General features: G+C 32.1%; 1 protein-coding gene and 1 long non-coding RNA gene across 5 annotated transcripts in view; both read left to right on the top strand.

Moving 5' to 3' along the window:
• LOC135132231 (sialin-like) overlaps positions 1–20,339 on the top strand; it is a 94,196-nt gene extending 73,857 nt beyond the window's left edge. For 2 of the 4 annotated variants that reach the window (XM_064060252.1, XM_064060249.1), the window contains 7 exons: positions 18,375–18,443; positions 18,494–18,714; positions 18,765–19,001; positions 19,057–19,362; positions 19,418–19,697; positions 19,758–19,999; positions 20,048–20,339. In XM_064060252.1, coding sequence (XP_063916322.1) covers positions 18,422–18,443; positions 18,494–18,714; positions 18,765–19,001; positions 19,057–19,362; positions 19,418–19,697; positions 19,758–19,999; positions 20,048–20,287 — 1,548 coding nt within the window. In that variant the 5' untranslated portion in view covers positions 18,375–18,421 and the 3' untranslated portion in view covers positions 20,288–20,339. Of the gene's footprint in view, positions 1–12,564; positions 12,654–18,043; positions 18,082–18,374; positions 18,444–18,493; positions 18,715–18,764; positions 19,002–19,056; positions 19,363–19,417; positions 19,698–19,757; positions 20,000–20,047 lie in introns of those variants that run through there. The other 2 variants (XM_064060250.1, XM_064060251.1) reach the window with 2 other exon arrangements.
• Positions 2,632–3,782, top strand: LOC135132814 (uncharacterized). Its single transcript, XR_010281097.1, has 3 exons — positions 2,632–2,785; positions 2,839–3,030; positions 3,091–3,782. It is a non-coding gene; the product is annotated as an uncharacterized LOC135132814 (long non-coding RNA).
• Positions 20,340–23,883: the final 3,544 nt, after the last annotated feature.

Genomic DNA, 23,883 nt, shown 5'->3' with positions numbered 1-23,883 from the left:
AACTCGAAAGAGAGGTTAGAAGAAACATCTGTCAAAAGCGATTTGTTGCGTTGGTGCGGTACAAGGATGGAAGTGAAATAGACATATACAGATGAAATGCATATAACAAAGATGAAGATGTGGTGATCACACAAGGATAGCATTATACTACTTCCCTTGACGTAGAAAACGACAACAGATAGCCTCATGTCTAGTCACAGCTTTCAGTTTAAGTATTGGTATCTATTTATTATATGATCTAAGGTCAATCCATTGTAAGTATGCAACCAATATTACACCAACTTATCTGTAGTAAAAAAACCACTAATAAAAAGTGAACTTGTTAGAATTATTGCTGTTTAATATTACACTACTAAAGAAATAGAACAAACGATGTTTTAACTCAAGAAAAAAAGTTAAATATATTATGCTATGCAGAAGACAACCTAAAATTGTCTTTTTTACACTTGATTTTGTAGAATTTCTTGTTCTACAAAATCAAGTGTGTAATTTTGGCCGAACATTAGTGCATACATCAAACGTATTGATGTGTGTTTTTAAAACTGAACATAGGGATTAAGCCCTTACTTACATTCATATGTTCAGAGTTAAAAAAATGACCCGGTAGATTAGTAATATTTTATATATTTTAAATAGGATTTATTCGACACAATTTTAAGGTGACGTCATCAATTTTTTAGGAGGGGACAAACAGATAAATTTTTATTAACGATTTACAAAGCTTGTGACCTTATAACCCTAGGAAGATGTTACAGTATTCGATTCAACAGTTTCAAAGTTAAATTGGAAAATTTTGATTTATTTTTAAAAATCTGGATGTTAAGGGGAAAAACTCAACACGGATTCATAAATCAGAGGTGCACGAGTATCTTGTTCTATAAAATAAAAAAAAAAAATTATTGCAAATTTTGGAGATGCCTTCATCCCATTGTTGGTGGGAATGATCAGACAAATTTTGGTCAAGGTTTTACCATCTAAACGATATCCCTAACATACATATAAAATTTGAAGACAAAAAATTGGTCGAAAGTTGTTTCGACAGAACTTCCCTCGTACTTAAAGTACAATGAACCATATCCAGCATTTTCGAGTTGAGTTTTTTCTTTACACCATTTTATGTTGACGTCTTCAACATGTTTGCAAAAACACGTATATCAACTTAAATTGATGCAGTGTAATACTAAAAATAATAGTACTGTATTCCCAAAATTTCCTGGGAAAATGGAGTAAGCCGTTCCTGATTTAATCAATAAAATAATTTGACGCATTCATTAATTTTTTGAGCCACCTGTTTAAGCAAATCTAAAAAATATGAATGCAATGATAAATCACAAGTAAAAATTCATCAACTTATCATATTTTTCACATTTTGGGTAGAATTTATTAAGCAATATTTTGAGATGACGTCATCAATTTTTTGAGGTTGATAAACAGATACATTTTCATTAAAAAGTTACCATGCTTACAATAACTTCAAAACGTCTGCAAGATTTCAGTTTTCCAATTCTTGATTTAACCAATAAAATAAATTGACTCAGTAATTAATTCTTTTAAGACACCCCGTATAACCAAATCTAAAAAATATTAATGCAGTGATAAATCACAAGTTAGTATATACTCATCATATCTTGCACATTCAGCAGAATTTTGAGGTGACGTCATCAATTTTTTGGAGGGATAAGCAAATATATCTTGATTAAAAATTTATTATGCTTATCATAACTTTAAAACATCTGCAAAATTTCAAAACAGTCGGGTTTGCGGATTCAAAATCAAATTGCAAAATGTTGTTTTATATTTTTTTTTCCAAAAATGTGGACGTTTCGGGTAAAAACTCAACACGAAGTCATAAACTACTATGTTATTTTGTACAATTTAAAAGCCATTTACTATGTACAATTTTGAAGTGACGTCATCGTTATTTGACAAATTTTGGTTAGCGTTTTACCATCTACATCATATTCCTAACATAAATACAAAATTTGACAACGAACAGCCTATTACTTTCGGAGATTATTTGTCTAATAAAAATCAGGGACAGACAGACAGATGGATGGACACACAAACAGACAGACGGAAACGGGAGACCGATTTCTTCGTACTCTAGCGGTCTCGAAAGGTCGAGAAAATGTAAGTAGAGAGTCGGCCGGCGGACTCAATTACAATACTTCCTTCGCTTACGCTCGGGAAGTAAAAATTAATAATAATAATCATTGTTCTTTATCATCTAAACCTCTGTCGTTGTTGAAGAAAAAGCAAAGGGAAAATGTATTTGAATTCGATACGTGAAAAAATTCGACATCCTAGAAAGAGTCTAATATGTCGATTCTCTTACACATTCTATCCTTTCGCAGCTACGTACGTCACTAACTATAGATAAATTTCGTACCCGCAAAACGATATATTTTCACAATCGAATACTCGATTATATTGTATATATACTGTCATTTGTTAAATTTGCTTGATAACCTTGATGACACAGTTTTTCAAATGTTTATAGTAACTGAAATTTCCGATGATTCTCAGTCACTCGAATGAACTGTACACTCGATCTATTTATGTCCATATAAAATAATCAGTAATACAAGACTTTTTCCTGTCATGAATTTTTCCGTGTCAGTTAGTAGTGATAGTGCACGTCACTAGACATAAAGGAAGTGTGAATAATATATACGATAAAATTATTTATGAAAACAAATTTCCACTTAAATCAGAATGCAGTGTAGAAAGTTAAATAGTTCTATAAGTGGTTTACTTACGTTAATTATTTTCATGCACAAACACAGTAAGTCTCATTCAATTTTTCGAAAACATTAATTCAAGTAATTTTATTTTAAGCTCATGGTTTGAAATGCTATGTCACAAATATCAGTCGTCAAAACGTAAACAGCGGAAACACAATAAAAACGGGGTTTGTTTTACAAGAGTGTACAAAGTATATACAAAATGCATTCAAAATCCAAGGCGAACGGCACGTGAAATTACCATCTAACATAGAATACAACTGCCACACAATTTATATTCACACAGGTACCAGTCAGACACGACACACACAAGACTACCCAGAACTATAGTTATTTTTGTTTACAGATGCAGCAGATATTAAAACGAAAGGATGTGTTCCAAGAGATGGTTGCAAGTCGATGACAAAATCTATAAAGCAGATGGTACTAGCGAAATCTCCTCTTTTAAAAGCTAAAAATATCACCTGCATTGAGTGTTCCTCAGACCGTTGCAATGATGACCACATCCCATCTTCTGTTCGTATTGGCAGTCAACTGATGGATGACAGCAATTCGTCTCATCATAATTTTATAAATTTTTTATTAACATTAGCTCCGTTGGCAATACTTGTTGGGACACACAACTGAACGAAATAAAAAAAAAATGTTATGTGAGACGTTAAGAAATTGCCGTTACTTACCACGTAATTAATAGCTCATTTTCTTAACGTATAGTGCTCCAACGAAGACAGTGGGTTCATGGTTTTGAATTTTCCAAGCCTCTCGTTTGCGAACAAAGAGAATCTTAAATTAAAGCTAAAGATAAGACATGTCCTGTTTAGGAGAAGCGTGCCAGTCAAATACACCGAAAAGCCGCTTTTAATTTTAAGCTGCATCATTTGTTGTCAAGGTGGGGGAGTCAAAATCGTAAAACCACTCCTCTCGTTGATCCATTATAATCATTACCCACATGTATTTACAGAGGTATAAAAATATGATAAGCACACAAATATCTCTGTAAGGAAACAATTTTCGTTAATAAATAGGAGTATAAATTTATTTCTTACATTTAAATGAAAAAATATATAAAATTTGATTGATGTCGAAATCATCCGTTGCCAAAAGCTGTCTTAAGACGTTATTTCAATTACTTTTCGTGATCATCAATAAAATACAACCCTATGTTTGTGTGTACATATTTGTTAAATTTCGGAATGTGTTCAAATGCACAATGGTAAGAAAATGACCTTAAATCAAAATGCAAAATATTTAGGACAAATTATTTATTTCTCCATTCGGACAAAATATCACAAAAGTTGAAAATCACAAATTCAAACACAAAAAGAAAGAACGTCATTAAAATAACTGAACTCCCATGAAGTTTACAATTAAAAATTCATTTGGGCAAATGCCACAAGACAAAACGTCAGTTTTGACTAAAAACAGCGCCACCAAATCTTGTGCTTTAAATTCAATAAAAATTCAAATCCTGTATTTCTCGAACTTAGAACGATAATTGAATAAGTATCAGAATTTATCAGGAACGAAGCAAGCAGAATTTAATTTCGCCACACTCTGTAAAAAATTTCATACAAGAAAGAATGTGTATGATGTTAAATTATAAATTAATTCAAGTTAATGAATTACATCGTGGACCGAAAGTAAATCCCATATCACAACAAGCACATATGAAATATGATCAAAATCAAAATAAGGTGATTCAGGAATAAATGTTTAAATTCAAGTTGTAAAAAAATAATTAAACTTGGAAGAAAATATTAAAGGCCTACCGTTTCCGAATCCACAATGATACTAATTTAACTGATGATAATTTGTCATATATAAATTATTGCCTAGTAATATATTGCCCATGTCTTGACAGTCTTGATAAATACCGTCTTCAAAAAATCCAAAATAATTGTTGTCGTTTCATTTTTGGTTTGAGGAAATTTGATCATGTGTCTCAGAAAATCTGTGAGCTTGGTTGGATGAAAATTGACAAATTGTTTCAGTATCACCTATCTATCTTTGCTTTCAAGTTATTTTCCTCTAACTCTCCGCCGTACTTGCGTTGTAAATTTCATACAAGAAAAAGTATGTTAAACTCAAGTCTTCCATTAAGGAATCTTAAAGAACTGTCAATGCCAAAGCATTATACATCTATCTTTCAGAGATCTTTCACGTACAATATTATCAAAGTTTACAATAAATTTTTATTAGAGTTTAATTCAAGTTCTTCCATCAATTGTTTTAGGAAAAAAATTAAAAAATGCTTGATTAATACTTAGGTTTAAGTTTATTATTGTGGTTCTCTTGCTTGTTGTTAACTTTTTGTTATTATTATTATTATTACTTGTATAAATTTAGTTTCTAATTATGGATTATTTAATTTAATTTAATTTAATTTAATTTAGATTTAATTAGTTTAAATTGTTTAATTTGATCATTACCTAGCTGACTCCTGTTTAGATATTTAATCCGTTTTTCTGTACAAACTGTTTGGTTAGTTTTATTTTCTTGTAAATCTAAGGTTAAGTGGAATAGCCTATGGCTAGACTTCGCCTATTATTATTTAATAAAGTCCTATTATTATTATTATTATTAATATTAATAATATTATAATTTTCAAGGTCCTTTCTTTCAAAATGGCAAAATACATTGAAATTTAAAATTAGTCTTAATTCCGGGAATGAATTGTTATAAATCTCGAGTGAGCAGTTATGAACTATGGATATTTTGATAACTTTTTTGGACATCTCAGGGATCCCTTGTAATTTATTTTTGAAGTAATTTCAAAAGAATTTTAGGGACTCCTTGTGTTTTCTGTTTGAAGTAGTCTGAAAAAATCTGGGAGACCCCTTGTGTTTTGTTTTCAGGTATGTATATAGTTTCAAGGAATCTCGGGGGACCCCTTGTGACTTCTGTTTTTGAGGTAATTTCAGAAAATCTCGGGGACCTCTTGGGTTTTATTTTTAAATTAGTTTGAAAGAATCTCGGGGACCGAATTTGTTTTATTTTTTAAATAAATTGAAAGAATTTCGGGGACATTTTGTATTTTATTTTTGAAGTAATTTAAAGAATCTCGCGGACGCCCTGTGAGTTTAGTTTTTGAGGTAATTTCAAAGAAACTTGGGGACTCCTTGGGTATTATTTTTGAAGTAGTTTAAAAAATCTCGGGGACGCCCTGTGAGTTCTGTTTTTGAGATAAAATCGAAGAAACTCGGGGACCCCATGGGTTTTATTTTTGAAGTAGTTTGAAAGAATCTCGGGGACCCTTTGTATTTTATTTTTGAAGTAGGTTGAAAGAATCTAGGAGGCCCCTTGCGTCTGGTTTTTGAAGTAGTTTAACAGAATCTTGGGAAACACGTTTGTTTTATTTTTGAAAATATTTTTAAGAATCTCAGACCCCTTGTGTTTGGTTTTTGAATTAGTTTGAAAGAATCTCGGAGGCCGAATTTGTTTTATTTTTGAAGTAAGTAGTTTGAAGAATCTCGGGAACGCCCTGTGGGTTCTGTTTTTGAGGTAATTTCAAAGAAACTCGGGGACCCCTTGAGTATTATTTTTGAAGTAGTTTGAAAAAATCTCGGGGACTTCTTGTGGGTCTTATTTTTTAAATAAATTGAACGAATCTCGAGGACCTTTTGTATTTTATTTTTGAAGAAGGTTGAAAGAATCTCGAGAACCTTTTGTATTTTATTTTTGAAGAAGGTTGAAAGAATCTCGGAGGCCCCTTGCGCCTGGTTTTTGAAGTAGTTTGAAAGAATCTTGGGAAACACTTTTGTTTTATTTTTGAAAATATTTTTAAGACTCTCATGTTGCTTGTGTCTGCTTTTTGAAGTAGTTTAAAAGAATCTCTATGACCAAATTTGTTTTATTTTTGAACTAGTTTGAAGAATCTCGAGGACGCCGTCTGGGTTCTTTTTTGAGGTAATTTCAAAGAAACTCGGGGACCCCTTGAGTATTGTTTTTGAAGTAGTTTGAAAGAATCTCGGGGACCCTTTGTGTTTTATTTTTGAAGTAGGTTGAAGGAATCTCGGGGGTCGAATTTGTTTTATTTTTGAAGCAGTTTGAAAAAATCGCGGGGACTTCTTGTGGGTCTTATTTTTTAAATAAATTGCAAGAATCTCGGGGACTCTTTGTATATTATTTATGAACTATGGATATTTTGCTAACTTTTTTGGACATATCGTTACTTAAAATTAAACTGAGCCTAAATAAGTTCAATTTCTTGCCATGTGTTTTTCGGGAACATTTCAATTATTCTTATTAAATTGCATTCAAATCATGAACATTCAAAAATCTGCACATGTATTGTGAATTTACTATCAATAAAATAAAAATAATATGTGATGAATTCGCCAAAATTTCACAACATCTCCGATTACAAAACAGCTAATTACACTCGTTATGGAAACGGTGGTGTCGAATTCGCTTCATTTTTGTATAAACAATTGGCTCTTCTGTTAAATTAGCAACAATAATTTACATACACTCTCCCCCATTTAAAAATTACAAGCGTTGTTCTACCAATTCCTTAGAACTGCCAACAGGAAGGGTGGCCATCTACTAAACTCTGTAACGCTCTAATCATGTATGCATGCATTATTGAATGGTCTTTCAATTTGTCATATGCGGTTTCATGGTGGTGCTTTTGTCAACACGAAATTTAATTTTTCAAATCAGGACACCACAACACTGTGGTGTTCCAGGTTAAATTAAAATTTCACGTTGAGGAGAAAAAAACCAGCGGCGCGAAATCGCATTTGAATAATTTGAAATTGAAAAATAAATTAAGAGAATAGTTAAATATAAGCAACCATGTGGAATTTTAGTTTTGGTAGCTCGTCTGGATAATTTGTTGGTATTAAGTTGATGAGGGGTTGATAGTAATGCATGGAAAGAAGACTCGTCACTTCTGGCGTACCGGTGCTAGTGTGAGCACGCCGTGATATACGTATGATAAGTTAGTTTGATTTGATAGTTTTATAAAATAGCCTTTGTTTAAACGAAGCGTAATTAATTGTTAATGGTTTTCTAATCTGAAAGATTCCACCCATGTTAACACCAGCTGTAAATTTTTGTTTATTGTGTGTAAAGTTACAGTTCTTGTAAAGATTTTTAACTACTCCTGGTTTAACACAATTTAACAGTCATGAAATTGTTCTTATAAACCACGTGCTAGGAAATTCAGGTAGTGAGCTTCACGTTTTTGTTTATAACTAAGGTTTCTGGAAGTTTTTACTTAAGTATTATATTATAACATACTTTAATTTCTCATTCGGGATTGCTAATAATAGTAATAGTTCATTTATCGTATTCAAACTGATCTAAATGTTATAAATTTCGGTCTCATAAACACAGCTTTTTAAATGCACACAATTCTCCAGTTTGCAACATCTTATCTGAAGAGAATTGATGAAAATGCCCACATTATTATGGTGGCGTGCTGGTAGATTTTTTTTATTGGCAGTCGGAAAAAGAACCCAAATTAATTCAACAATTTACAAGACGTGAAACGAGTAGCGCTACCGTTTCTAGGCCCTGTCTTTGACAGTCTCTTCGCACTAACGACAGCTACGTACAACCATGCCGCGGTGCCCCCGAAAACGTCCGCTATTGTGTCCGCTGGCACCTGCGGCAGCCGCTCCAAAGTTCCGCAACTAATATTCCATTCTCCGTGTGACTGGCAACACTGACTACCCCCGGCAGAATTTCCTTTATCACCCTCCGAATATCTCACGTTAGCGTAATCCGATATTGCGAATAAACAATCATAAGGCTAAATCACCACAAAAAAAATACATGCGTAAATATGGTCCAAATCACAAGACTGTCGTTCGGTACACATTTCATTATGAGAGGAGTGTCCGAATATGAACGTTCCAAAATTAGCATAACCCTTTCCTTCTTCGAATTCATGATAAGATTTACTTCATTGATAATGTTCAAAGAGAATCAGTGCTTAAAATTAAATCGTGAATGTTGCCAATTACTATTTTAAAATTCCCAAATGAGAATCTATTAAATTTAAGTAATACTTAGTTAAGTTAGGAAAAACCATCAGTCCCATTAGACATTTCACAATTTAAAATATTACCTATTTCATTTGAATGAAGTTGCTTATTTCGTCGGTGTCATACAAGAAAAATAAAATGTATAATTTCGGGAGACAAAATAACAATTTTCATGACTGTTAAACTGTGTTAGAACTAGAAACGGTTAAAAACCCTAACAAGATCGGTAAATTTACAATCAATCAACAAATTTACAACACGTGTTAATACCATGGTTACAAATTTACACATTTTCGATTAGGAAGACATTAATAATAATCAAGTTAGTTAAGTTTCGTTTAAACAAAGGATATTTTATGAAACTACCAAATCAAACTAAGTTAACCTAGGTAGCTAACCTTAATCCTTAATGCATGAACAACAAGTGATTACCAACTCCCTCACCAACTGACTACCCACAAATTCTCTAGACGAATTACCAGCAAAAAAATTAAAGTTGCATGTGGTTGCCTGTGTTCAACGATTTTCTTAAGTAATTGTTCAAATTCAAATTATCCAAATGGGATTTCGCACCGCTATTTTATTTTCAGCGCGAATTTTTAATTCAAACTAGGATACCACATTGCTACAAATATTTTTTTTACTCCATAATTAAGCAAATGTTAACACGCTTTTAGTATCTATGACTCATTTTAACGCAAATGGTACATTATAAATAGCTCTTTCATTGAGCTTTTGTCCACTTTTATCCGACAAATGTTTAACATTGTTGCAATGAGGCATGCTCCCTCCTGTCATTGTACCTCCATGGTTTAGATAAAGTCTACGGAAACGAAGGGTGCAACCGGTGTAACCTATACCTCTACACAAGAATTACATCGAAGTATATTCTGTTGCCATGTTTAAATAACTAGTTCCATAAACGTGCACGGAATGGTACAGATTGCTGCCATAGTTTAAGTACACAAGTACCAATAGATGACGCTGTCTATCTTAAATAAATTCAAAACCAATTCAGTTCGTTTTCATATTATTCCAATGATTTATGGTACCATATACAGTAGAACCTCGATTAACCGGAACTTGGTATACCGAAGCCTCAGTTAACTGGAACGCTGAAAAAAAGAAATCACTGATGAGCCTGTGCTGCAGAAGAAAACTTGCTGCAATGGTAATTTTTTTATTTTTTTATTAAAGACAATGCGTGATTCAGCCATGCAGAAGAGAATATCAAGTCCTTATTTCCGGGTCAACTATTGTAAAAACACGTTCAGAAGTATTTAGGTACCCAAGTTTTTGAGGAAAAAAAATCAGGCCAACAGTTTTTTCAAAACTGCCCAATACGGAATGAAATTTCAAAGTGGACAAGCCATGTAGTTGATTGTTAAACCTCAGATAAAGATAAAATTTATGATAAAAAATTTTAAAATTTTTTTGTATATTTTGTTATGATGGCGTAATTTTTTTGTATGAAATAAACAGATACATTTTGACTAACGTGCTGTCATGTTGAGGCTAATTTGAAGGTTTAGTTGAAGTTTTGAGACAATAGATTTCTGAGTCTAATATCAAATGGACAAACAGCAAAACAAAATCATGAAATTAAACATTTATCAAAAAGACCTTTTTACATACATATAACACTAATTTCACTATAATTTAGGAAACAGAAATGGGAAATTAATCATACCGAATCTGCATGATCGCTAAAGCACACCCGATGTTATGTTACCCTTTACCATGTAGGTATATTGCCGTTTAGGAAGATGAATGCTAATGAACAATTGGTGTAGGTAAATATTGGTAAGTAGTGGAAAGTTAAACCATTTAAAAATGCTAAATTCGTAATGGGCGTTTGTGGTGTATTATTTATCATAACTTATCTATATTATAAATGCAATAGGTAACAACTATCATGTTTTTCTCGTAAATTATAGTATTGGCAGAGTAATTACGTACGAATTACACTTCATAAAAATATTCTTAGAACTGTAACACTACCGTAAATTTTATATTCGTTCATATTAGTGTTGAACCAGTATTCTTAGTTTTAGAAAGTGTGGAATAATTATTTATTATCTGCTTAATTTTTTTTTCGAGTATACAGGGCATTTCGTATGAGCTGATTTGTCAAAAAAAAACGTCGTACGAACATAAATTTTTTATCTGGAATAAAATCAAGTTTTTCCTCAATACCTCAACTAAATAAAATGTAGAGTGGGTTAAGAATAACTATGAAAGTGCGATTGAAACTTAGCCTTTGTCGTTCATTAATACAGAGTTCACATGGCAACAACGTTCGGATCACTATTGAACGGGAATTTCCAAACCGTTTTCACTCAAAAATTTTATTATATAATAATAATTTCTCAATTTTGTGTTACGATACTGAGAACACAATAATATTTTTAAAAATTTACAAAGTGGGATAGTTTCGCTTTTAATAGTAAAACTTGTTTTCACCTTCTATGAAACAATCAATTTTCGGGTATCCCTGCAAATATATCACTATGTAGTTTCCCAATATTTTGGAGTAAAAAAATCATAATTTGGAAATTCAATAGCGCGTTCAACGAAACGTAGAAAAGCACTTTAATGAGCAGATAAAAATTTATTATCTCATTATTAAAAAAGAAATAACTTTTATGTTACTTGCAACTGAAAACATTTTGTATATTAAAAACATATTGTTACCGTATAAAACTTTAACTGCTGCTGTTATCGGATATTGACTAATTTCATACCGTTTGACGCACCTTCTAAATAAGAAATTAAATTAGTCTACCGGTGTCCCAGATAAAATTCGGTGGCCTTCTATCTTAAGAACGGATAGAGAAATATTGAAATTTTGTAAAGTGGGAAGCTTAATTTACCACACCGTAAGTATGGAGTCGGTGTCGCGACGCAATTTTTTTTTTAATTGTTGTACATAGGTATATGTTTTAACGGATTTTGATAGATCATTAAATTACGATTACAATGATATAAAACATCTAGGTATTTATTTGATTTTCAATTAATAAAAATAAAATTCATAAATATTTCCAAAATGGAAGTTGGGTGAAATAAAGGACTACTACTTTATTTGATAAAACAACTAATGAGACCTGAACACAAAACTTCTTATTAGTTCATAACTTGACGTGGCCAGTAGCAGTATAGCTGCAAATATGCCAAACCCTTTATGTATCCCCACATAAAGAAATCTAATAGCATTATGTCTGAACTGCGCGCTGACCATAAAATTTTTCATCACAAATATTATTCCGAATTAAAAAATTGAACTATTTTCAGTAGGTAGCAAATACAATTTTTGTAGTCCGAGATTTCTGAAATGAAAAGGTAACCAGAAAAACAATCGTGTCTTCAGAATTTCAATATTTCTATACTATAAAGATATAGAGCCAAGGAGTTTTGTCTAGGATACCTGTACTTCAAAACGTGAGATTGATCTGCACACAAATAGTCTCAAATAAGCAGTTATAATAATATAATTTAGGTAACGCTAACAATAAAAATATTCTGTGCGTTTCACTTCTAATTTTCCTTGAATTTAACATCAACCGGCACATACCATTCTTTAAATGACTATTTCAACTTCATATATAGCTTGATGTTTTGTCACATTGAGACCATTTGTTGAAATTTTTATAAACAAGGTCCGGTTTTATGTTTGAATTAAAAGACTTAAGTACATCGTTCTCTTTGCCTAGGTACCATTTATTTCACATTTTTCTGCGATTACCGTGTTTATCAGATCTGGAAAAGTGGGAGTTAAGTTCTGCATATATGTATATGTCGATACTTTACAAACGAGAGACGTTTGTATTGGTTTTTTAATTGTGCTACACCGTGGACGTTAAAACAATTGAAGAAATAAAACCGAGTCAGTGATGTTTTTATCGCAAGAATAGAAGTGAGTACCAAATGTATTGAGTTACTTAATAGAGGATTTAAAAATTAAATTTGGTCGTAATTACACGCTTATTATAATTAGAAAAATAATAATAAAATAATGAATAAACAAGAACTACGAATGTAATTTGATGCTAATATATATTCTTAATTCAAGAGTGTTAAATAAAATTAACCCCCGTAGCGAAGATCAGTGTTGATATGCTTCTAACTGAGATACATAATTTGCATGTGTGATTGTGTTGTTCATGTACACTTACCACAAAAATTTCCAGTCTGTATATTAATGGCTTAGTACGAAAAAAGATTTATTTAATTCATGAATTTTTTAATTCGTGTCTGGGATTTCATGATCACAAAAAGTAGTCAACAAAGGCACAACATTCTAAAATAATGTTATTTGCGTATACCACGTGTAACTGCAATTTTTTTTTATATAATGAATGATATATAATAGATTTGATGATTGTTTGGCAAGATTATGGATGTTTGTTGATGATAAAGATACAAAAATATATAAAATTATTGTTATTTGTTAGTAAACAATCGAGTATAAAATTATCATAATCAATAGTTAATGGACACTAAGGCCGGTTTATAATAGGTAAATTAAATATTTATTATATATGACAATAAGTTAAGAATATACAATCCGTTTATATAAAGTCCTTTTGATGAACTACTAATTTCATGTTTCGTAGATTATGAAAATGTAGGACTTCTTTTTCCATATGCCTCTAGCTTGTCGTCTGTCGTCTGATGCTTAGGCTCCGTTATTTGTGATTTAATATGTGTAATCATATTTTTAATGATAACGTGCACAGGTTACCATAACAAAGAAAAGTAAAATTAGTAGAAGTAAATTGTACAGTTTGTGCTAGGACTTAACAGAACAAGAATGAAAATTTATCCGTTAAGGAAAATAATGACGTCATCGGAAAAATGTATTATAAATGGGCGTTGTTTGTATAAACAACGCCCCATGAAGTATTCGTATGAATACTTTGGTAATATACTTCTATTTTTACTTTCAGAGCTTTAGCTACTTTAAGCTAAGGAAGTACTGTAATCGTGTTCATTCGGCGACTGGTTGCTTTCATATTTGCTCGATGGCTTAGTTGTGACCCCTAGTGTACGAAAAAATGAGTCTCGTATTTCCGTCTGTCTGTCTGTCTGTCAGCGGTTCGTGACGATTTTTGTTAGATAATCTCGGAAACAATGGACGGATTGTTGTCAAATTTTATATATGCATTACGAATATCATGTAGATGGTAAAACGTTAACATGGTCCTGCACGTGTGGTTTATGAATCCGTGTTGAGTTTTTACCCGAAACGTCCAGATTTTTGGAAAAAAAAATCAAAAATATATTTGCTTTTTCCCCCACAAATTGATGACGCCACCTCAAAATTTTGCCGAATAAATCCTACCTAAAATATACAAAACATGATACTTGTAATTTATTGTTCCATTCATATTTTTTAGATTTGCTTGTTCACGGCCAATTTTTATAGTTTTTCTAAGAAACTTGACTGGACTGATTATACTTCAGATGTGAGGGAAGTTATGTTTAAATAACGTTGCGCCTATTTTTTTAATTGATATTTGCACATGTGTTCTTTTCGATCTCTTTGATTGGTTTTTAATTATCCTTTACCCTGGGTACAATTTGTTTTTGCGGAATAATAACAATATCAATCCACATATCAGAGCGTTATGCATAAAAAGAGGTAGTCACATCGTAGAAGGGATTCCCCGAAAAATTCCATTTGTGAGCGTCATCTTCAATTCGAGTTATCAAGAAATTTGATTAATCGAAGTTCGAGTAATCAGGAGGTATGAATTACATGTAAGTGTTAACATAACGTTCTTATCTATCAATTTTGTTCCACTTTTGCAGAATATATTTGAAGCACATCATTAACGTGATAAAATGTCTTTCAGCACTAGGTAATAGCAATCTGAAGCGCAAATATTTATTTATGTTTATGCATCGAAAGAATGTCACATAGAAATAAATTTGATTTGAATAAGTTTGTCTTCTCAAAACACGGGATTAAAACTATTAATTAAACTTCAATCAAACAAAATGTTCTGAATATTATAATTCTTATTTTATCATTGTTATTCCAAAGATGTGCTTTTCATATTTTCGAGAAAATGGGGTGACTCCTCTTTAGTTTGACCAATAAAAAATTGGATAATGGATAATACTAGTCACAGCACAAAAGAAAAGTAGTTGCAACGTATTGTCGATGTAAGAAAAATAAATTGACCCAGTCATTAATTTTTTTCAGACACCCCATATAAGCAAATCTAAAAAATATTAATGCGGTGATAACTGATAAATCACAAGTACAGACTCATCATACTTTTGCACATTTAAGATATAATTTTTTCAGCAAAATTTTTGGGTGGCATCATCAATTTTTTAAGGGGGATGAGCAAATATTGATCAAAAATTTACCATGCGTATGGTAACTTTAAAACATCTCCAAGATTTCAAAGCATTCGGTTTTGTAGTTCCTGATTAAATTAATTCATTAATTTTTTGAGTCAACTTGTATATGCAAAAAAAATATGAATAAGTGATAAATCACAAATGCAGAGTCATCATATTTTGAACATTTTTAGATTTATTCGGAAAACTTTTGAGCTGACATCATCAATTTTTTGGAGGGGATAAGCAAATATATATTTTGATTAAAAATTTATTATGCTTATCATAACTGTAAACCATCTGCAAGATTTCAAAACATTCGATTTTGCAGATTCCAAATTAAATTGCAAAATGCTGTTTCATAATTTTGATTTTTTTTTCCAAAAATCTGGACGTTTCGGGTAGAAACTCAGTTCGGAATCATAAACTACATGTTATTTTATACAAATTAAAACCCATTTACTATGTACAATTTTGAAGTGAGGTCATTGCAATATTGCTGGGGATGATTTGACAAGTTTTGGTTAGCGTTTTACCATCTACATATTTCTAACATAAATATAAAATTTGACAACAATTGGCCCAGTACTTTCGGAGATTATCTGCCTAATAAAAATAAAGACGGCATCGGCAGATAGAGGGACAGACGCACAGACGGACAGACAGACAGACGGAAACGGGAGACCTACTTCTTCGTACTCAAGGGATCATGAAAGGTCGAAAAAACGTAAAAGTAGAGAGTCGGCCGACAGACTCGATTACAATACTTCCTTCGCTTACCCTCGGGAAGTAAAATGTTGCTCTAAGGAGTTTAGACAGTAAAGTTAAATTGCAAACTGTTACACAATTTTGATTCTTTTCACAAAAGTTTGGATATCTAGTTTAAAGTCCAATACGGATTCATAAACCACAAGCGTAGGTGTCGGTTATTTTATAAAATTTAAATAACATTTATTATTGTAAAGTTTGGAGATGACGTTATCAAATTATTGCTGGGGTCGATTAGACAAACTTTAGTTAGCGTTTTATCATCTGCACGATATTCACTATACACATTTAAAATTTGACAACAATTGGTTCAGCAGTCTCACAAAGATCGACCCAGAAGACAGACAGGCAGACAGACGGACCAACGAATGGCAAAAGAAAATGGACGATCTATGCTTGTGATTGTACTCTAGGGGTCATGAACGTTGAGAAAACGTGAAAGTAGGCATTCTGTCAACGGACCCCATTATAATACTTCCTTAACATACGCTCGAGAAGTAAAAAAGTGTCTTTAAAGATCTTTTTTCTCAACATATAACACTTTCTTGTTTTTGAAATGAAACACGTCACATCTAAACTACAAATTATATTGATTCGTGAATAATAAATTAATATGTAGATTATTATCATTACGTTGTGAAAGGTAAACAATATTTGTTCATCACGGACAGGGAAGGTTAAATTTTAAATAAATTTTTATTTTGAGAATGACTGAATATGCATTTTTTCACTCATAAAATTAACTACATGGGGATTATGTTAAAGTAGAGCTTTGAATATTTCTTTCATATGTAATTAAAACATTTTTAATTTCTATTACATTTTTTATATATGAGTGTGTTGTATTCGCTAATTTGTATCCTCTTAAAAAGTCTCCGCGTTGTTGCAGTTGGCAGCTAAAAGTCATAACGTAGTCTGAAAACACTATTTCACCGAAATTTTGTTAAGTCAAGACTACCATTAATTTATAAATTGTTTCATGGCCTACTAGAGCATTATGGTACAATACGTATCATATGATCGAAAAAAAACTCCTCTAGTGGGGCGTGCTATTTTATAAATCCGTGAAATAGCACAGGATTTAGAAAAAGAAGCATTTCTAATGATAACTAGTTAGTGTGATTTTAGGTAAAACACTAACTAAAATTTAACTTTTCATATCCATCAAATGTCAACGTCTACCATTTTTTACAGACAACTCTCCTATAATTTAAAATAAAAATCGATGCGTATAATTAAACTACAAAATAAAGTAGCATGCCATGTCTAGTTTCAAGTGAGTTTTTTTTTAAAGAAAATTTTGTGATAACATCATAAACATGTTAGATGCGTTTCATTTTATATAAATACAGTGTAGTACAGTACAATACTGTCACACAAAATCAGAATATCGATTTACGGTTAGACCCAGTAAGTTGTTCAACGTTAAAATTTTGGTGTACATTAGAAAGAACTGAGCATGAAACACAGGGAATATGAAACTTACATGAAATAACTTTTAAAAAAATTGGTTGATTTATCATCAAACCTAAGCTCCAAAATTTATACAAAAGAATGTAGTGATACATGGTGTCGAAATCTGAAAATAAGCAACTAACAAGCGGAACTGCTTCTGCGTCAGGAGGAAACCTCTGTCTAAAAAACTTTATATCAATGTTTAAAGCATATACCTATTTCATTCTTGCTTTTGTAGTTTAACATTAAGATATTATTAAAGATGACACCCCTCGATTCCACTATGTATTGTGCTTTTGGAATGTACATCTACTAATTAAATGAAATTATTTACACCTAGTGGTCTATGCTCTATAATCTGTTTCGATTAACTGATTAAGCTGAAAACTGTTTGTAAGCATATACTATTTTTAAATCATTTTACACCAGTTTTATTGTTTCCTGTAGATCCATGTTTTATCAGAATAATTTTTATGTTTACGCACCGCAATTAAATGCAATAGCTTGCATTAAATTAATAAAGTGGTTTTAATTGTTATATTCCTTGAGATTGCAAAGAGCTTAAATTGATCTTAAAAATAGCCCAAACCTTTGTTTCTTAAGCTGAGTAAGAAATGGAGGGTTCAGAGGCCAAACAGTTAAACTCAGGAAGATTACAAACTGAGATAATCTGCTATTTACTAACGTTAATATTAACAACATAATATAGCGATAGTCCGTGGACCAAAAAAAAGTTGCAAAAAAAGTTATCTAAATTGTTTATACAGGTTAGTGGCTTGGATAACAAATAATATTGTTCGTTGACGTTACAAAGTTCATTAATCAAATAATGTCTTACACTGTTTGGCCCCTGAACCCTCTAAATAATACTCTCAACTTCTTAATTCATTCATTAGATACAATCGTAAATTGTAGACCCTCAGTCGAGAGTGGGGGTAGTCAAATGGTGAACAGGGACAAATTTGCGTTATTTAAAAAAAATTAAATTATTTAAAAGTTACTTTTCGAACATCAATTATTCAATTATTTTGTAACCAAGCCTGTTTTTTATTTCTTTCAGCCAAAATTATGAACACAGGATCACTACCATAACCGTACTACGACAAAATGACTCTAATATGTTCTAAAGGTACTCCATATGTTGTAAGGTTGGCTATAATAAAAAAATAATAATTTTAGGGTTCATTCCCACACGATTCCTCATAGCAGTAATGATATTTTCAGCATGCTTTGTCACCTACACAGTCAGAATTAATATATCTATAAATCTTATAGCAATGGTAGAATCAACTAGAACAAATGCGATTACTTTTGAATCAGAGTGTGTAGTTATTAACAGAAAGAATAACACCCATAATTTGGAAAACAGTGAACCTCCAAAACTGACTTCAACCTCAGACGTAAGTATTTGATTTGCACTTTTTTAAGTACTCAAATGACCTATTTTTAGTACGGAGTAAGGTACAACTGGGATTCAAACATTCAAAGCCTTATTTTAGGTTCTTATTTCTGGGGGTACACCATTACTTGTATTCCTGGTGGTATTTTAGCGGAAAAGATTGGACCTACAAGAACTGTGATGATGGCATCACTCATATCTGGCTTTTTAACATTTATAGATCCATTCGTGGCGTCCTGGAATTATATAGCATTCATATTAACACGATTTCTAATCGGAATGTGCGGAGTAAATACCCAGATAAATTAAAAGTAACTAGAACATTTTTTAGATTTAATTGTAGGGTGTAGTGTATCCCTGCTTCCAATGTCTCATATCGCACTGGGCACCTCCAGAAGAAAAAGGCAAATTTGTTAGTGTACTGTTGGGTGGTAGTGCAGGTACCGTAGTGACCTGGCCTGTTTTGAGTATAATTATTGAAAATCTGGGTTGGTCCTGGTCATTCTTCCTAAATGGTGGTTTCGTAATAATTTGGTCCATTTTATGGATTTTATTGGTGTCAGATAGCCCAGAAACTCATCCCAGGATCAGCGAAGCGGAAAAAGTATACATTGTCAATAGTCTAGGCACTTCAATAAAGCAAACAAAAGTAAAACTTAGCGACAAATGTTCGAAACAATGATATTAACATTTAGAAATTTCAGAAATTACCACCGTACAAAGAAATTGCTTGTTCTGTTCCTTTTTGGGCTTTAATAATTTTACATTTTGGGAGCATCTGGGGTCTATATTTTTTATTAACATACGGGCCGAAGTTTCTCTCATCGGTTTTGGGTTTTAATCTGGGACATACTGGAGTTTTAGCAGCACTCCCGTATTTGATTAGATTAATTGTTGGTTTTATTTCTGCACATATTGGAGATTTAATCAGGAAAAGGAAAATAGTTTCAACGGTAATAGTGCGGAAGTGTTTTATTTTGTTTTGTAAGTCAGCCTATTTAAGTGTTTTACGTTATTAAAAAATAACACTTTTTTGTAATTTAGCACACATTGTCCCAGGAATACTACTTCTGGTACTAATTTTAGTGAAATGTGATCTGACATGGTCGATCGCCATTCTGATTTTATCTTTGGGCTCGAATGGAACTTCTACTGTAACAAATCTGCAAAATTCGCAAGATTTAGCACCAAATTACGCAGGTAGTCTTTACGGAATAGTGAACTGTATTGGTGCTACAGCGGGTTTTATTACTCCTGTGATCGTGGGTCAATTGACGGCAGTAAATGTAAGAATTAGAGTCATATTATTATGTCTGTTGACGTTATGTTTGTAGAATGGTTTGCATGAATGGCACATTATGTTTGGTATTACTGCTACGGTTTACATTGTATCTGGTTTAGTGTTTTATATTTTTGGAAGTGCCGATATTCAAGTATGGAATGAAGAAGAAAAAATTGAGAATTCTTGGAAAGATGGAATTCCAAACCTTGGTTTTGATAACATAGATGACACCACACTTAAAATAGAAGACAAGGCTAAGGAGAGTACCAACGGTGGAATTGGAATGTACTAAAATGTTTTATTACTGCGTTGCCATTCATGTGACAATATATATTTTTCTATAAGTGTGATGTTATTTAGTCAGTACCTAGAAGAAACGAGTGCCGAAATTGATCAATTACGCAAATGTTTCTCATTTACTTATTGTGCGTTTAGTTTTCAAACCAGCACACGTGAGCAAATTTTTCAGTAGGGAACTTTTCGTTATTTTTCCAATGGAGGATGTAATTCTTTTTTTCAATAGTATTGAAAAAAATCATATACCTATCTACTCTTGGTCAGCTACGAGAAACTGCGTGTGCACGTTTATTCTCTAGGGTTTATAAAAGTGAATATTTTCACATTTACTGTAGTACAGTTGTTTGCAACAAATTTCGGGCAAGATAACCAAATCAGGTTCCCATAGATCAATGAAAAGCATTGCCGTTTCATGTCAATGTCATTTACCCGAAATTTTTGGGAACAACGGTAGGTACTCTTAGTATATTATACCAAGATAGCAATAAAAACACGATCAAAGACAGCCATGAACTTTTGGAATGGTGTGTTTGAACGTTACATTTTCAATTAAAACTTGAAGAAAATTCTGCTAAAGGCAAATTTTGAAAAATCCATGGTTGTCTTTGATCGTGTTTTTAATTTCTGTTTTGGTATGTCTAGGAACTAATCCCGACGGTTTTTCATGGTTCGATACGTATCTGAGGGCCACAATAATTTGAAGAATGGAAAGATATTTTAGTGCTGTGTTAGATACGCTATTTTTTGCACTTCTGGAATCAGAAACCTAATACTTGAATTACTTTTTTAATATTTCTTTTTTGTGGACTACTTTGAATAATAAGTAGTGGTAGGTACCATGGACGTTCAAGTAAACAAGACGAGCCATGTTGAAATTTTTTTTAACGTTTGAACATGGACTCTAGCTGAAATTTCGAAAAAGTGCTGCAAAATGAACGCATTTGACTGTCTTGAACCCATTGAAACAGAGGAGGCAGCCGCAGACGCCACTAAAAGTCTTGTCCCTTAGAAATCAGATGGTATAATTTTAGCTTAGTTTGACCAAAAGGGTAAGCAGTTCGAACCACCAACGCTGTGATCGATTTATTAATGTTGAAATCAACGCAAAACTAGTGGGTGTAGGCCAAAATAATAAAAAATTCTCACCCAAAAACAAATGGATAAATTCTTTATGGTAAAAACAGTTTTTGAAAATTACCTCGAGAAATTGCAAAATTTTTAGAACTCCCCAACCAGCAGACATATACTGGTCATTGTTTCTGAAGAAGAGCGTAGATGAAGGAAATGCAACAGGCGATAGAAGGATAGTTACGGTTCAACTATTATTGTATGGTTGGAATTTAACACTTTATGTTTTTTGCGCTAATGTTTATTGTTAATGTAGGAATATTAATTATAATAAGGCCTGCATCACATTTAAAACCAGGCGTACAAATAAAACTTAATTGAATTTATTCTAGCGTTCGTCAGCTACTTTATTAGCTGTTGGTGCCAATACAAGTGTTCTGCAAGTAGTAGATGAAGGATATGTTAAAAGTTCGGTAACAAACAAAATGAAAATCGCAGAAAAAATTCTATTGGATGATAAACCTGCAGATCAAAATAAAATAAAACCCGAAGAATTATTATTATCAGTATACCAATATTCAATTTATTAAAAAAATTAATGTTTTTCCACTAGTAGCATTGCAATGGCTAATTATCGACAATATTAACAATAAGGAAACATTTAATTCTTATTAAAATAATAGTTGATGGTGCAATTATGGCACGTCATATTGATACCAGCAGTCCCTGTATTTGTACTTGAATTGGAAAAACTGGCTGCAGGTATGTCTATCGTGGAGTTACAAATTTCGTACTCTGGACCGCGGGAAATGGACGGGAATGAAACTGAAGTTGATGGGACGAGTGTCATGTGTACTGGTCTGGGTTTTTTAATCCAAGGAATTTCGCTGTAGTATTTGGAGTTTTGCTGATTGTATTATGATCAATATTTTGTCTTGTAGGTTTATCCCCACGGAAACCAATCAATAATTTTGGCATATCAGGGGTAGGTCTTTTTGAAGTGGACTTTCGAATTATCTAGTCCACAGATGTTCTATCACAAAAAATTTTCGCGACGCCCCATTTTTGCTGGTTGGTATATTCACAATGATAATATCCTCCTTAACTATAATGTCTTTCATCTTCATATTACATAACTCATAAGTGCGGCAAGCACCAGCCACTCCCATAACACAGATCACCCATAAGTACATTTTCAGACGTTGTCCCATTTTTTTTCCCAAGCACCAATCTTTAAATTCTGAATATATCTTCAGGTACAGTTTTTCTGATTTTTCTGGAAGTAGCTGTTCTTCCATGGTTAGTGCCGCCTCTTTTATTTCAGGAGGGGTACATGACGGTTCACTTTCCAACATTTTTCACAGAAAAATTATTTAAAACGGGAAATATGGAGGAAATTGAAACAAAAGTTTTGGACTGTCAAAAAATAACAAAATTCCAAAGCTTACTAAAATGACGTGAGTGTACGTTTTTATTAATGCACATCAGAAAAAACATTTTGAAAATTTGCAAACCTCAAATGGGCTAGTAGTGGAAAAAATAGTATATTAACCACGTTTGTGAAGCCAATTCTAAACCTCGCGCTTTATAGCCCTCGACGCTGCTCGTCTCGGGTTCTAATTTGCGCTAGGTCTAGACTGACTGCCTTCACAACCTTGGTTAATAATATACTAATTTCATATCGGTTTACTATCGCGGACCCGAATGAAAAATTGTGAAAATCAGCTGCTGTATAACAGAGAGAAAAATCATGTTTGATCATGTAAAATATCACCTACAGTTCTTCAGTAAATGCGGAAGTCATTGAAATCCATTAGTTTTAAGCGACTCTTTGTTTTACCATAGAGAAAGCTTATTCTTCGAATCCCAAATAAGTAAATTCTGTAAAATTAATAACAAAGATAAATTACTAAATTTCTTAATTTATGAAAGCAAATTCTTAATATAATATAATAATAATATAACCTTTATTGCCAAAATACATAGTATACAACAGGCAATTTCTAATATTATACATGCGAACAAAAATAAAAATTAATTTAGAAAAGACAGAACTCAGATATAACAAAAAGAAAAAAAAATATTCGTCTATAAAAATAATTACATACCTACATACTATAAGGGGGGAAAAAAATACCGTAACAAAATTTCGCAAAAATAATTTAGGATACATCATTCTACAGTGAAAGCAAATGCAAATACCGTCTAAGGGTTTTGGAACTACAGTGAAACAGGTCTAAATCTTCGGATATAGCGTTGATATATCTAGCAATACGGACAAATGGAGAATTATAACCGTAGTGTGTACGATGAACACCGATGACTACAGTTTCATGTATTCGAATATTGTAATTTCCAAAGTTTTTTCTTAATGAATTGACATAGGTCCAAAAATATTTAGGGTTGGTATTGATATTGTTTTCGGTGTAAGATATAAATTTCTTGTAGTCTTCATGAATCAAACTTTTAACAGAATTTCTGATTTCCTTGAATTTATTAAAGTATCCTATATCATGACTAAGT

Source organism: Zophobas morio, unplaced genomic scaffold, assembly GCF_036711695.1.
Source record: "Zophobas morio isolate AGI-343-1 ecotype UQ-CSIRO unplaced genomic scaffold, CSIRO_AGI_Zmor_V1 ptg000021l, whole genome shotgun sequence".
Lineage (NCBI taxonomy): Eukaryota > Metazoa > Arthropoda > Insecta > Coleoptera > Tenebrionidae > Zophobas > Zophobas morio.
The sequence above is the reverse complement of the archived record's forward strand: the minus strand, read 5'-3'. Positions and strand labels throughout refer to the sequence as shown.